Below are 15,779 nucleotides of genomic sequence, written 5' to 3' on the forward strand. Positions count from 1 at the left end.
GCTGTTCTAGGGAGGGCAAGCACCAATTGATTGATTTTAATTCATTTCAATTGGGGATTTTGATGTGTTTGAGTCCTACTGTCATTTTAAAAAAGTGTCATTAAATAGTTGTCCAACTTTTGTTTCGGAAATGAAAACAGAAAAAAATGGCCCGAAATGTGTTTTTTGATTTGCATTTAAGAATTGGAAATAGAATGAACGGAAGGTACACGGACCGTATTCTATCTTTATTTGTCGTTATTTATACTTTTTGAATAAATTATGTGATAATGTTCATCAGTAACTCATTGGTGTTAATTTTCAATCTACCTAGATGAAAAAAAAATATCAAAATCAAATGACAGGATGTTATTTATGTAGTTTGCTCATTTTCCTCGACTGGTGCACGAACATCATGTGGTTTATTTTATTTTTTACATATGTAGCATCATCTACAAAGATACAAAGGATTGCTATTGCGACATCTAGTGGACACATTTAGAACAGCAGTTTCTTTCATTCAAAAATTTTGGCTTATTTTTATACTTAGCAAACTCATCCCGCGGGCCCAGAGGTGGGTAGAGTAGCCAGAATATGTACTCAAGTAAGAGTACTGTTATTTCAGAGATTTATTACTCAAGTAAAAGTAAGGAGTAGTCACCCAAATATTGACTTGAGTAAAATTAAAAAGTATGTTGTGAAAAAACTACTCAAGTACTGAGTAACTGATGAGTAACCTGTTTGTTTAATGACGACGGCAACAACTAATGCACAAAAACATAAAAATAGCAATGAGCAAATTCAGAGCCAGGAATATCTCTTAAGCAACTAAAACCATAATATATATTAAATAATAAGACATTAACATAAAAAAATTAAGGCACCTTGTTTGACATGTCAACTTGATGTGTATTATATTTATCCATGAGAGCATTTTTGTTGTAAATTGTGAGGTGTGTCTGTTAAAATCATGGTTGTTTTTACAAATGATGACAGATGTGAACAAGAGCATGTATTGTCTTTGTGTGATGATGTAAATGAGGTGTGGTTGTTTTGTATATTAAGTATGTGTCCATGAAAGGGCTTTTTATGACTTTTTTCTTAATACTTGTGTATGATATTATTTTGACAGATATTATGACATAATTTTATTGCATGATTTTTGTATCCCTTTAATTTAGGTAGCCAGGGACTGCAGATGGAAATGAGCTATTTAGCTATATAATCTGGTACAGAACATATCTGTCTTTGAGCTTAATGTTTCTGTGCATTGTCCCTTCAAATAAAGACTAAACTAACTAAACCTGGGAACACACTGTGCACTTTTGATTGGTGTTTCTATGCATGCGTGTGTGTGTGTGCCTTTGTCTCTCTATGAGGCTGCAGTGCGTTAATAAATGTCCCCACACGATGTACATTTGACAGTGATTCATAGCAGGGAAGCTAACATCAGCCTACGGTGACAGCCAAAATATCTACTAACGTTACTTACCGCGATGTGCTTCCTCAAATTTGACGTTGAGTTCATGTAAGTTTAAGCTTGTTGTTGTTTTGCCGCTGAAACTTCAGCGGCGGTCACATGACCATGCGGTCATGTGACCTGTTTGATTGATGAAACGGAGTCAAACGTCACCAGTGACTGTATTTGATTGGTGTGCGATAGATGCGATATATCAGGGGTCACCAACCTTTTTGAAAACAAGAGCTACTTCTTGGGTACTGATTAATGCAAAGAGCTACCAGTTTGATACACACTTAAATAAATTGCCAGAATTAGCCAATTTGCTTAATTTACCTTTAACTCTATGTTATTATTAATAATTAATGATATTTATCTTTGTGGAAACACTGATCATCTTAATGATTTCTCACAATAAATATATATAGAAACAGATAAATATCAATATGCAACACTTTATTTTTATATTTTCTCTAAGTGCACATTTTTCAAATTGAACATTTTCAAATGATCACTTCTAAGACAGTCTTGTGAAATCACAATATCCTATTTTAACTAGCTAGCCACTAACATTTTACTGACCTTTGAACTATACTAGGTCAGAGTTCATTTATATTAAACACAAAAAACTCTTTACATTTTAAATGTTTATATATATATATATATATATATATATATATATATATATATATATATATATATATATATATATATATATATATATTGTCATTTGTAAGTTACATGTAAGTGTGATTTAAACAAGAATAGCTAAATAAATAAATCTATGTATATAAAAAAAAAAAGGGTATTTCTGTCTGTCATTCCGTCGTACATTTTTTTCCCTTTTACGGAAGGTTTTTTGTGGAGAATAAATGATGAAAAAAACACTTAATTGAACTGTTTAAAAGAGGAGAAAACATGAAAAAAAAAGAAAATCAAATTTTGAAACATAGCTTATCTTCAATTTCGACTTTTTAAAATTCAAAATTCAACCGAAAAAAAGAAGAGAAAAACTAGCTAATTCAAATCTTTTTGAAAAAATTAAAAAAGAACATCATTAGTAATTTTTCCTGATTAAGATTAATTTTAGAATTTGGATGACATGTTTTAAATAGGTTAAAATCCAATCTGCACATTGTTAGAATATAGATCAAATTGGACAAAGCTATATTTCTAAGACAAATCATTATTTCTTCTAGATTTTCCAGAACAAAAATTTTAAAAGAAATTCAAAAGACTTTGAAATAAGATTTAAATTTGATTCTACAGATTTTCTAGATTTGCCATAATATTTTTTTTGAATTTTAATCATAATAAGTTTGAAGAAATATTTCACAAATGTTCTTCGTCGAAAAAACAGAAGCTAAAATGAAGAATTAAATTAAAATGTATTTATTATTCTTTACAATAAAAATAATTAATTTACTTGAGCATTGATTTAAATTGTCAGGAAAGAAGAGGAAGGAATTTAAAAGGTATAAATGTATATGTGTTTAAAAATCCTAAAATCATTTTTAAGGTTGTATTTTTTCTTTAAAATTGTCTTTCTGAAAGTTATAAGAAGCAAAGTAAAAAAATAAATGAATTTATTTAAACAAGTGAAGACCAAGTCTTTAAAATATTTTCTTGGATTTTCAAATTCTATTTGAGTTTTGTCTCTCTTAGAATTAAAAATGTCGAGCAAAGCGAGACCAGCTTGCTAGTAAATAAATAACATTTAAAAAAATAGAGGTAGCTTACTGCTAAGTGCTGCTATTTGAGCTATTTTTAGAACAAGCTAGCGGGCGACTCATCTGATCCTTACGGGCGTCCTGGTGCCCGCGGGCACCGCGTTGGTGACCCCTGCGATAGATCCTACTTTGAAGGTCTGTCTGACAAACCAAAACAAACAAAGCGTGCATTAACAGATCGATAAAAATCAGTAGCGAGTAGCGAGCTGAATGTAGATAAATGGAGCGGAGTAAAAGTAGCGTTTCTTCTCTATAAATATCCATCCATCCATTTCCTACCGCTTATTCCCTTCGGGGTCGCGGGGGGTGCTGGAGCCTATCTCAGCTGCAATCGGGTGGAAGGCGGGGTACACCCTGGACAAGTCGCCACCTCATCGCAGGGCCAACACAGATAGACAAACAACATTCACACTCCCATTCACACACTAGGGCCAATTTAGTGTTGCCAATCATCTTATCCCCAGGTGCATGTCTTTGGAGGTGGGAGGAAGCCGGAGTACCCGGAGGGAACCCACGCAGTCACAGGGAGAACATGCAAACTCCACACAGAAAGATCCCGAGGCCGGGATTGAACTCACGACTACTCAGGACCTTCGTACTGTGAGGCAGACGCACTAACCCCTCTACCACCGTGCTGCCCTCTATAAATATACTCAAGTAAAAGTAAAAGTATGTTGCATTAAAACTACTCTTAGAAGTACAATGTATCCCAAAAGTTACTCAAGTAGATGAAACGGAGTAAATGTGGCGCGTTACTACCCACCTCTGCGTGGGCCGGATAAAACCTAGGTTTGACACCCCTGGTATAGAAGATAAAAAACACAGCAATTTCAATAGGGCCCGAGCAGCTGAGCCAGGGCCGCAGGGTGAGATGCATAGCACTGCCAAATAGCCATGCAGATGTACTCAACAATAAATGCATACAACGGAGCGTGCAAGCTTTGTGCGAGTTTGACAGCGTGAGGATGTTGACATCTCAGAAGCGTCGCTGTGTGACAACATCACAAGCACTCCTTCAGATCCTGCAGATATTTCTGGATGCATGCAAAACATTATGTGGGCTGGGATGAGATAAGAGGGAATGTTGACACGTCTAGGAGTGTTGAGGCTGGTAAGTAAAAACCTACCATTTCTTCAGCTTTTTTTTAAAGTCCAGTGCTGGATCTGGCAACAAAACCAAGACAAGAAGTGAATAGAGTGCAGGGTCACACTGTGAACTGTCATACAGTATAAACTGACTTTCTGTCACGATAAGCGATATGCTGTAGATGGCTTCGCCGTGCTCATTGGAAGCAATGCATTTGTAGACATCGGCGTCCTCCAGGGTCAGGATTTTTATCTGAAACGAAGCACAGTGACCAACAATTAGTTTGACTGCACAGCAGTGCACTTTTAAAACAGCAGAGTGCAGTGTGATGCTTAACTTGGTGCATATTGGCCACTCCACAGAGAGGCAGTTAGCCAAGGGAGATGCATATGTCAGCACCCACAAGTTAATTGCTTTAAAGTAGCTATTTGAGCTTCACTTAAGATCCCCGGGCTGGTACACAGAGAGAGCTAAATCCACTTTGGAGTGGTTATAGATAAAAGTATCAGAGAGCGTTTACTTTCTATATACTTCTGGTCGTGATGCATGCTGTGCTGTCTCAGTTGACAGCACCAAGTTGGTAAAGTTCCTATGCTTAATGATAGGCTGCACACAAGTGCTGACTTCTGCCAGTTAGTGCTTTAAGTCACTTTTGCTACCAACACTTTTTAAAACTGCAATTCAAGGCTGTTCTGATATTTGTATTGGAGCCTGATTTAGTCCGCATGTATTAAATTCTCTTCAATCAACACTACTACTAATCATATGTATAGTTAAGCCTGATACTACCTCAATTCCCCAGACAATATACATTTGTAATATGTAAATACAAAACCCAAAACCAGTGAAGTTGGCATGTTTTGTAATTCGTAAATAAAAACAGAATACAATGATTTGCAAATCCTTTTCAACTTATATTCAATTGAAGAGACTGCAAAGACAAGATATTTAATGTTCGAACTGAGAAACACATTATTTTTTTGCAAATATTCATTAATTTAGAATTTAATGGCAGCAACACATTACAAAAAAGTTGTCACAGGGGCATTTTTACCACTGTGTTACATGGCCTTTCCTTTTAACAACACTCAGTACACGTTTGGGAACTGAGAAGACACATTTTTTAAGCTTTTCAGGTGGAATTATTTCCCATTCTTGCTAGATGTTCAGGTTAAGTTGTTCAATTTTGCGCTTTATATTACACCACACATTTTCAATAGGAGACAGGTCTGGACTACAGGCAGGCCAGTCTAGTACCCGCACTCTTTTACTATGAAGCCACGCTGTTGTAACACGTGGCTTGGCATTGTCTTGCTGAAATAAGCAGGGGCGTCCATGATAACGTTGCTTGGATGGCAACATATGTTGCTCCAAAGCCTGTATGTACCTTTCAGCATTAATGGTGCCTTCACAGATGTGTAAGTTACCCATGCCTTGGGCACTAATACACCCCCATACCATCACAGATGCTGGCTTTTCAACTTTGCGCCTAGAACAATACGGATGGTTCTTTTCCTCTTTGTTCCAACGGACACGGCGTCCACAGTTTCCAAAAACAATTTGAAATGTGGACTCGTCAGACCACAGAACACTTTGCATCAGTCCGTCTTAGACGAGCTTGGGCCCAGCGAAGCCGGCGGCGTTTCTGGGTGTTGTTGATAAATGGCTTTCACTTTGCATAGTAGTTTTAACTTGCACTTACAGATGTAGCGACCGACTGTAGTTACTGACAGTGGTTTTCTGAAGTGTTCCTGAGCCCATGTGGTGATATCCTTTACACACTGATGTCACTTTTTGATACAGTACCACCTGAGGTCCGTAAAATCATCGCTTACGTGCAGCCATTTCTCCAGATTCTCTGAACCTTTTGATGATATTACAGACCGTAGGTGGTGAAATCCCTAAATTCCTTGCAATATCTCATTGAGAAATGTTGTTCTTAAACTGTTCGACAATTTTCTCACACATTTGTACACAAAGTGGTGACCCTCACCCCATCCTTGTTTTTGAATGACTGAGCATTTCATGGAAGATGCTTTTATACCCAATCATGGCACCCACCTGTTCCTAATTAGCCTGTTCACTTGTGGGATGTTCCAAATAAGTGTTTCATGAGCATTCCTCAACCTTCTCAGTCTTTTATGCCACTTGTGCCAGCTTTTTTGAAACATGTTGCAGGCATCAAATTCCAAATGAGCTAATATTTGCAAAAAATAACAAAGTTTACCAGTTCGAATGTTGAGTATCTTGTCTCTGCAGTCTATTCAATTGAATATAAGTTGAAAAGGATTTGCAAATCCTTGTATTCTGTATTTATTTACGATTTACACAACGTGCCAACTTCACTGGTTTTGGGGTTTGTATATTCGTATATAGTCACTGTTACATGCAACCCTCTGAGCAAAGCCATAACTGCAGTGGCCCGCAATGAAAACCAGTTGGACACCGCTGATTCAGTCTATTGAAGTGAAGTGAAGTGAATTATATTTATATAGCGCTTTTTTCTAGTGACTCAAAGCGCTTTACATAGTGAAACCCAATATCTAAGTTACATTTAAACCAGTGTGGGTGGCACTGGGAGCAGGTGGGTAAAGTGTCTTGCCCAAGGACACAACAGCAGTGACTAGGATGGCAGAAGCAGGGATCGAACCTGCAACCTTCAAGTTGCTGGCACGGCCACTCTACCAACCGAGCTATACCGCCCCACATATTATGTTGCATGCAACAACAATCCTGCTTTTTACCCATGAATAAATGAATAATACAGCACATAGTTCTACCTTCATACATTTCTTGTCTTTTTTGTAAAAATGTTGCGTAGACGTGCAGGTGTCAAACCTTGAGTATGTGTTGATTGTTGATGTCGTCGTAGAACAACTTTGTGCCCTCCGACAGCGGAGCGCCACTGGCTCGCTGCCATCGAACTTGGGGTTTGGGCCTCCCTGACACCTTGGCTTTGAAAGCTGCACCGACACCTTGAGATGACAGACCATGTGTTAGAGGGGAACGGATCCATGGATTTCATCTATAGCACACTGCAAAAACCACATTTCCAGAAAATTCCATTATAAGTAATTGTTTTTTTGTTGTTTTTTTGCTAAAAATAAGAAAAATCGAGCAATTTTTACACAAGAAAAATATTCTTATAGCATTTAAAGTTAAAGTACCAATGATTGTCACACACACACTAGCTGTAGTGAGATTATCTTCTGCATTTGACCCATCACCCTCACCCCCTGGGAGGTGAGGGGAGCAGTGAGCAGCAGCGGTGGCCGCACCCGGGAATATTTTTTGGTGATTTAACCCCCAATTCCAACCCTTGATGCTGAGTGCCAAGCATGGAGGAAATGGGTCCCATTTTTATAGTCTTTGGTATGACTCGGGGGTTTGAACTCACAACCTACTGATCTCAGGGCGGAGATTCTAACCACAAGGAAACTGAGCAGGTTTATATTAAGGAAAACTCTACAAATTAAGAATAAGGGTCACATGATCGACTAGTGCAGGGTTGTCCAAAGTTTGTTTGGACAACAGCTTGTTTTTTTTTATAGGCCCTTGGCATCCATCCATCCATTTTCTACCCATTGTCCCTTTCGGGGTCGCGGGGGGGGGGGGGGTGCCGGAGCCTATCCCAGCTGTACACCCTGGACAAGTCGCCAGCTCATATCGTACAAATAAAGTGAATTCATTATTAATGAGGTGTCTATTTTTTTTTTTAGGTTGGTCTTCTTTTTGCATATCTAGGAATCTTTGTATTTCTGCTTAAAACAAGTGGAGCATTAAAACAACTTTCAATTTTAAGAGCACATATTTCTTAACAATAAAGAATAAAAACTAAATCTAGAATATGTAGTAACATTTTGCTTAAACCAAGCCTCATAAAAGTTCATGTCATCTCAATTTATAAATCTAATACGTACATTTGGCTTGTAATAAGGACATTTTACTTACGTCTAAATTGATAAGAACAACTTACCTAAACCTGCTTTCTTATTTTATAACTCATTGTATTGGTAAAATCACAAAAAAATATTCTAGTTTAAAGAATTCTAGCTAAGCAATTTTTGCTTACCCGATTTTTTGCTTGAAATAAAAAAAAAAATCTCATTTTAAGATAATTCGTATGGCTGTTTTTGCAGTAATAGGTGTCCAAAGTGTTGCCCGCAGCTCGTTATTTATTGGCCTGCAACACACTCTAGGTCAGTGTTTTTCAATCTTTTTCGAGCCAAGGCACATTTTTTTCATTGAAAAAATCTCGAGGCACACCACTAGCAGAAAACCTAAAAAAATGAAACTCAGCAGCCGATATTGACAGTAAAAAGTCGTCTATAGGCATCATTGAAGTAGGTGTACTATCATGACCTGTCACATCACGCCGAGACTTATTTTGAGTTTTTTTTTTTTTTTTCTTTTGTGTAGTGTTTTAGTTCTTGTCTTGCGCTCCTGTTTTGTTGTTGATTATCATGTCATGTACGGATGTACTTTGTGGACGCCGTCTGCTGCTCCACACGCTGCAAGTCTTTGCTGTCGTCCAGCATTCTGTTTTTGTTTACTTTGCAGTCAGTTCAGTTTTAGTTTCGTTTTGCATAGCCATCCCTAAGCTTCAATGCCTTTTCTTAGCGGCACTCGCCTTTTGTTTATTTTTGGTTTAAGCATCAGATACCTTTTTACCTGCACGCTGCCTCCCGCTGTCCTCTGCATATTGTGATTACGACAAACCATGTTCCCGACATCCACAAAGCAATTAGCTACCTGCTGCCACCTACTAATATGGAAGAGTATTACACGGTTACTCTGCCGCGCTCTAGACAGCACAGGCACTCAACAACGGCACATTATTTGCGGATTATATCTACTGGTTTGCAAAAAATATTTTTAACCCAATTAGGTGAAATGACATCATCTCCCACAGCACACCAGACTGTATCTCACGGTACACTAGTGTGCCGCGGCAGAGTGGTTGAAAAACGCTGCTCTAGGTGAGGTACCAGACAAAGAGCTGCTCAAAGACCACTATGAATAAAGCAAAAACAGGGACACAGATTTCACCCCTGACAAGCTGGCCCCAACTTGCAGTCACGCACCCACGGGTGCCAGTGCGCCAGTTGTGCTATGTCCATGCATTTTTTGGTGCCAAAGCTAAGAGGTGCCACTCCCATTGCAATGAAAATGGTTTAAATGTAACTTAGATAATGGGTTTTACTATGTAAAGTGCTTGGAGTCACTAGAGAAAGGCGCTATATAAATATAATTCTCACACACACATACAATGCGGCGGAAAACGCCAAGGCCTACGCTGAATATCGGCCGTGAGTGCGTGCACAAAGAGCTGGCTGCTTTTCGTCATAGACACATCTATCTCAGCTGCATTCGGGCGGAGGGCGGGGTACACCCTGGACAAGTCGCCACCTCATCGCAGGCATTTAGTTTTTTTCACATTTAATTTTTTATAGCTTATCCTGTTATTTTTTGGACCTAAATGAGGCGTTTTCATGCATAAAAATGAATACATAAACTAAAGATATCAATATTACAGTAACATTTTCTCCTAGATGAGACCAAACCATCGAAGCGTGCTGTTCAGTATCGTGGACGCTGATTGGCTCAGCCTCGGACAGTTTTTCCTACACTAAATTAAAAGAGTGTTAAGGTGACGAAAGGTTGTTGCATCATGTCTAGAGGGAAGTGTACCGTATTTTTCGGAGTATAAGTCGCTCCGACCGAAAATGCATAATAAAGAAGGAAAAAACATATATAAGTCGCACTGGAGTATAAGGCGCATTTTGGGTAGAAATTTATTTGATAAAACCCAACACCAAGAATAGACATTTGAAAGGCAATTTAAAATAAATAAAGAATAGTGAACAATAGGCTGAATAAGTGTACGTTATATGACGCATAAATAACCAACTGAGAACGTGCCTGGTATGTTAACGTAACATATTATGGTAAGAGTCATTCAAATAACTATAACATATAGAACATGCTATATGTTTACCAAACAATCTGTCACTCCTAATCGCTAAATCCCATGAAATCTTATACGTCTAGTCTCTTACGTGAAGGAGCTAAATAATATTATTTGATATTTAGGGTAATGTGTTAATAATTTCACACATAAGGCCCTCCTGAGTATAAGGCGCACCCCCGGCAAAACTATGAAAAAAACTGGGACTTATAGTCTGAAAAATACGGTATTTAAAAGGGAGTAAACTGCTTTTATGCTATGGCTATGGAAATATTTGATTTATAATTCTTACATTAAGGAAATTCATGTTTGGAACCAACAATCAGCAATTTGATGTTATCACTTTTTCCTCATTTCCCTGCTGGTGTCATTCCAGAAGGTTCTACTGTTTTCTACATATTGTCATATTGTGACATATCCAGTAGAAGACCAATCATTTATGCAGTGTAGATCTTTGTCTGCATGTTTCGCATCTTCATACTAAACTTGTGGGGCGGCATGGCGCGGTGGGTAGAGCAACCATGCTAGAAACCTAAGGGTTGCAGGTTCGCTCCCCGCCTCTTACCATCCAAAAATCGCTGCCGTTGTGTCCTTGGGCGAGACACTTCACCCTTTGCCCCCGGTGCCACTCACACCAGTGAATTGAATGATGAATGATAGGTGGTGGTCGGAGGGGCCGTTGGCACGAATTGCAGCCACGCTTCCATCAGTCTACCCCAGGGCAGCTGTGGCTATCAAAGTAGCTTACCACCACCAGGTGTGAATGAATGATGGGTTCTTCATGTAAAGCGACTTTGGGTACTTAGAAAAGCGCTATATAAATCCCAGGTATTATTATTATTAAAAAGGTAATTTTATCGGGCATCAATGGTGAATTTAAAAACACTTATCACCGAAGATAAGATAAGATAATATGGACAGAATTTCTAGGCGCAGTCAAGGCGTTGAGGGGATCTGGTTTGGTGGCTGCAGGATTAGGTCTCTGCTTTTTGCAGATGATGTGGTCCTGATGGCTTCATCTGGCCAGGATCTTCAGCTCTCGCTGGATCGGTTCGCAGCCGAGTGTGAAGCGACTGGGATAAGACTCAGCACCTCCAAGTCCGAGTCCATGGTTCTCGCCTGGAAAAGGGTGGAGTGCCATCTCCGGGTTGGGGAGGAGATCTTGCCCCAAGTGGAGGAGTTCAAGTACCTCGGAGTCTTGTTCACGAGTGAGGGAAGAGTGGATCGTGAGATCGACAGGCGGATCGGTGCGGCGTCTTCAGTAATGCGGACGCTGTATCGATCCGTTGTGGTGAAGAAGGAGCTGAGCCGGAAGGCAAAGCTCTCAATTTACCGGTCGATCTACGTTCCCATCCTCACCTATGGTCATGAGCTTTGGGTTATGACCGAAAGGACAAGATCACGGGTACAAGCGGCCGAAATGAGTTTCCTCCGCCGGGTGGCGGGGCTCTCCCTTAGAGATAGGGTGAGAAGCTCTGCCATCCGGGCGGGGGGAGCTCAAAGTAAAGCCGCTGCTCCTCCACATCAAGAGGAGCCAGATGAGGTGGTTCGGGCATCTGGTCAGGATGCCACCCGAACGCTTCCCTAGGGAGGTGTTTAGGGCACGTCCGACCGGTAGGAGGCCGCGGGGAAGACCCAGGACACGTTGGGAAGACTATGTCTCCCGGCTGGCCTGGGAACGCCTCGGGGTCCCACAGGAAGAGCTGGACGAAGTGGCTGGGGAGAGGGAAGTCTGGGCTTCCCTGCTTAGGCTGCTGTCCCCCGCGACCCGACCTCGGATAAGCGGAAAAAGATGGATGGATGGATGGATTATCACCAAAGACAATTCAGTCAAACTGTCTCTAATTTGATTTCACATGACTAATTTCTAAAACACTTACAGCATAGATAGATATTAGAGGATGCAATGAGCAAACATGGCTTCATATTCATTGAAGAAACTTACCCTCTTGTGCAGTGATAGGGCGTAGTTTTTCCTCAAAATCTGGGACAGACTCCCCCTCTGGGAGGCTGGGAGACTTCTGTACCTGACTGAAGGTTTCGACCACAGCAGATGTTCCACGCTGTACCCCAGTGATGTCTAATGCATGAACCACATCATCAGAAACTTAATAGTCAGAGATTTACCTATACAGTGGTATCTTGCTTTTCACACATGCATGTACAGCTATATTTAGGCTCTATAGAGGTCTTGAACAGGGATTCTGCAGAGGTGATGCAGAGGGGTTGTGAAATCTTTGATTAATTCGACTTTTTTTTGGTATTTTTTTGCATTTAAAAAATGTTCCTGGATGACATTGTGAAAACAAAAATATTGGGCTCTTCTTTAAATTGATTTTTTTTTTTTTTTTTACATCTAATGTGTAAGATTCTTACCATCTAAGGTCTTGGACAAGCCCTGAGAGACCTTTCGCAGCCGGGCGGAGCTGATGGAGGAACTGAAGGAGGAGGAGGAAGACGAGGAGGAAGATGAAGAAGACATCTGCATGGTCCTCCTCATCTGCTGTTCCATTTGCTTCATTCTTCCCAAAGTGGTCTAGAGAAAGAGGATGGTCGGTATCTTATTAAGATGGTGTCCGAATAAAGAGACATCCAACTATAGAAGGAAAAGGACACTTCATGATGGTGAAGAATTTCAGCAACCAATGGTCGCATGACTCATTTCCAATCCGGATCCGGTAGATCAATCAATCAATCAATCAATCAATGTTTATTTATATAGCCCTTAATCACAAGTCTCTCAAAGGGCTGAAAGAGATGAGAGGAGGTGGCTAAGTTTAGGGGAACCAAAGTTGATTGATGTTGCATTTCATAAGGCTTTGTGTGGTCACATACTAATTCCTGTAGTCATTTATACTATACAAAGACAAAAAAAGAACTAATTATTTGCATGAGGGAAGAATACTGAGGCTGGAGAATACATATTTTCTACATTGAGAAGAGGAAAATGTCACTTTTTTGTAATCTGTATTACCTTTATTGTGCCTCCCATAGTATAAAGCAGTGTTTTTCAACCTTTTCTGAGCCAAGGCACATTTTTTTCATTGAAAAAATTCTGAGACACACCACTAGCAGAAAACATTGAAAAATCAAACTCAACATTGACAATAAAAAGTCGTTCTCGCAATTGTTGGATATGAATTCAAACCATTACCAATCATGCATCATTATAAGTCTGTGACATCACACCGTAACTTATTTTGAATGTTTTGCTGTTTTACTCTGTGTCGTGTTTTAGTTCTTGTCTTGCGCTCCTATTTTAATGGCTTTTCCTCTTTTGTTGGTATTTTCCTGTAGCAGTTTCATGTCTTCCTCGAGCACTATTCCCCGCACTTGCTTTGTTTTCACAATCAAGACTATTTAAGTTGTGCGGACGCTATCCTTCTTTGTGGGGACATTGTTGATTGTCGTGTCATGTACGGATGCACTTTGTGGACGCCGTCTGCTCCACACGCTGTAAGTCTTTGCTGTCGTCCAGCATTCTGTTTTTGTTTACTCTGCAGCCAGTTCAGTTTTAGTTTCGTTCTGCATAGCCATCCCTAAGCTTCAATGCTCAGGTTGGATGAGAAGCGTTGTTGTTTTTTAAACCAGGATATCTCTCAACATTGCTGCATTCATCTTAGTCAAGTCAGGGAGGTGACCAACAACCCGATGGTCACTCTGTCAGAGCTAGCGCAGTCCAACCATCTCTGCAGCAATCCACCATAGTATAGTGGCCAGACAGATGCCATTTGTTAGTAAAAAAAGTTTGCCAAAATGCACCTGGAAGACTAACAGACCATGAGAAACAAAATTATTTGGTCTGATCTGACTAAGATTGAACTATTTGGTGTAAATGCCAGGCACCGCTCATCACCAGACAAATACCATCCCTACAGTGAAGCATAGTGGTGGCAGCATCATGCTGTGGGGGTGTTTTTCAGCAGCAGGAACTGGGAGACTAATCCGGATAGAGGGAAAGATGTATGCAGCAATGTACAGAAACATCCTGGATGAAAACCAACACTTCTCATCTAACCTAGTGGTGCATGAGAAGTGCTGTAAAGAGGAGAGGGCAAAGCTTGAGGAATCATATGCAAAAAGACTTGAGGCTGTAATTGCTGCCAAAGGTGCATCAACAACGTATTGGGCAAAGGGTCTGAATACATGTGACTTTTGAATTTTGAATTTTTTAATAAATCTGCAAATCTAAAATAAAATAAAATTTAAAAAAAATGTTCACATTGTAATTACGGGGTATAGTCTGTACAACTTTGAGAACTAAAATGAGTGAACAGGTTGTAACATAACAAAATGTGTAAAAAGCTCTCTCTCTCTCTCTCTCTCTCTCTCTCTCTCTCTCTCTCTCTCTCTCTCTCTCTGTGGGAATTGGATTTGTGGATTTAAATATACCCTCTACTTGCTCTATCGTTTCCTTTTCATCATACACTACAATGACACTTTGTTATTTTCAGGCTTAAACAAAGATCCAATTAAAATAATAATCCTCATACACCTGCTGTGTGAGATAAAGCAGGGTGTGTCTATCTCTACCGCACTCTGTGCTCTGCATCCTTCCTGTTAAATATGGCTGCTGTCATTTGTTTCCCTACATGAGCGCTGGTGCTGCCTTCCCGCCTCTACACATCCTGCCGGCACACATTCGGTAGCAGAGGGAAGATTAGTCACATTACAACTGCTTAATGCCAAACACCAGCAGGAGTCGAGCTCCACTCTACCGCTAATTAAAATGTGTCACTCATCGAACCGTCTTATAAAACTTTTATTCTATCATCCTCAAAAGGCCACGTGTGAAAACATTTGATGAGTCAGTACAAACGCACCTGTCTCATATAATGGCAATGATGCTTTGTAAGAGAGGTAGTAATACAATATATCTTTATTATTGTATTTGTAGAACTGTACTGCATTATACTGATACCACTAAATTAAACCTTTCTGTACACTCTTGTAGAATATAATATGTTTTTCCAAACACGGCAAGGAAGAAAGTGAGTGTGAAGGACCGCGCTGAGAAGAACAAGTGAATGATATTCATTGAATTGCAAAATAAATAATCAAAACATGACCGAATGTGTCGCCAACCTGGTAAAGCAATTTGAGCGTATCAATCAACCAATCAATCAAAGATTATTCATATAGCCCTAAATCACAAGTGTCTCAAAGGGCTGCACAAGCCACAATGACATCCTCGACTCAGATCCCACATCAGGGCAAGAAAAAACTCAACCCAATGGGATGACAATGAGAAACCTTGGAGGGGACCGCCCTGTCAGTCTTTATTATTATCATTATTATCAAACAAAACAGGGTTTAGTACACACTTTGGCATTAAGGCCATATTTCGGGTCATTTTTGGTACAGGAAAAGAACTAAATGTGAAACATAAAACTGTTTAGCCGTTTTGTTTATTGATTTTTAAAACAAAGCATGAAAATGCGATTCCGATGGCAGGTTATTCTCAATCAAAAATATAGTCCAAAATGTAGTCCCCTTTTAGTCACACCGCCCGGGCTTGTGGAAGTGCTTCGCATTGTCGAACGCACACTTTTTGTA

General features: G+C 39.7%; 1 protein-coding gene across 1 annotated transcript in view; it reads right to left on the bottom strand.

The window, feature by feature from the left end:
• LOC133612141 (immunoglobulin superfamily member 22-like) overlaps positions 1-12,749 on the bottom strand; it is a 50,555-nt gene extending 37,806 nt beyond the window's left edge. Inside the window, exons 1-5 of the mRNA XM_061969308.2 lie at positions 12,600-12,749; positions 12,169-12,303; positions 7,094-7,230; positions 4,408-4,507; positions 4,296-4,332 (exon numbers count right to left, since the gene is read on the bottom strand). Coding sequence (XP_061825292.1) covers positions 4,296-4,332; positions 4,408-4,507; positions 7,094-7,230; positions 12,169-12,303; positions 12,600-12,744 — 554 coding nt within the window. The 5' untranslated portion in view covers positions 12,745-12,749. The remainder of the gene's footprint in view (positions 1-4,295; positions 4,333-4,407; positions 4,508-7,093; positions 7,231-12,168; positions 12,304-12,599) is intronic.
• Between the last annotated feature and the right edge of the window lie 3,030 nt (positions 12,750-15,779).

The sequence above is a fragment of the Nerophis lumbriciformis genome, linkage group LG10 (genome assembly GCF_033978685.3).
Source record: "Nerophis lumbriciformis linkage group LG10, RoL_Nlum_v2.1, whole genome shotgun sequence".
NCBI lineage: Eukaryota > Metazoa > Chordata > Actinopteri > Syngnathiformes > Syngnathidae > Nerophis > Nerophis lumbriciformis.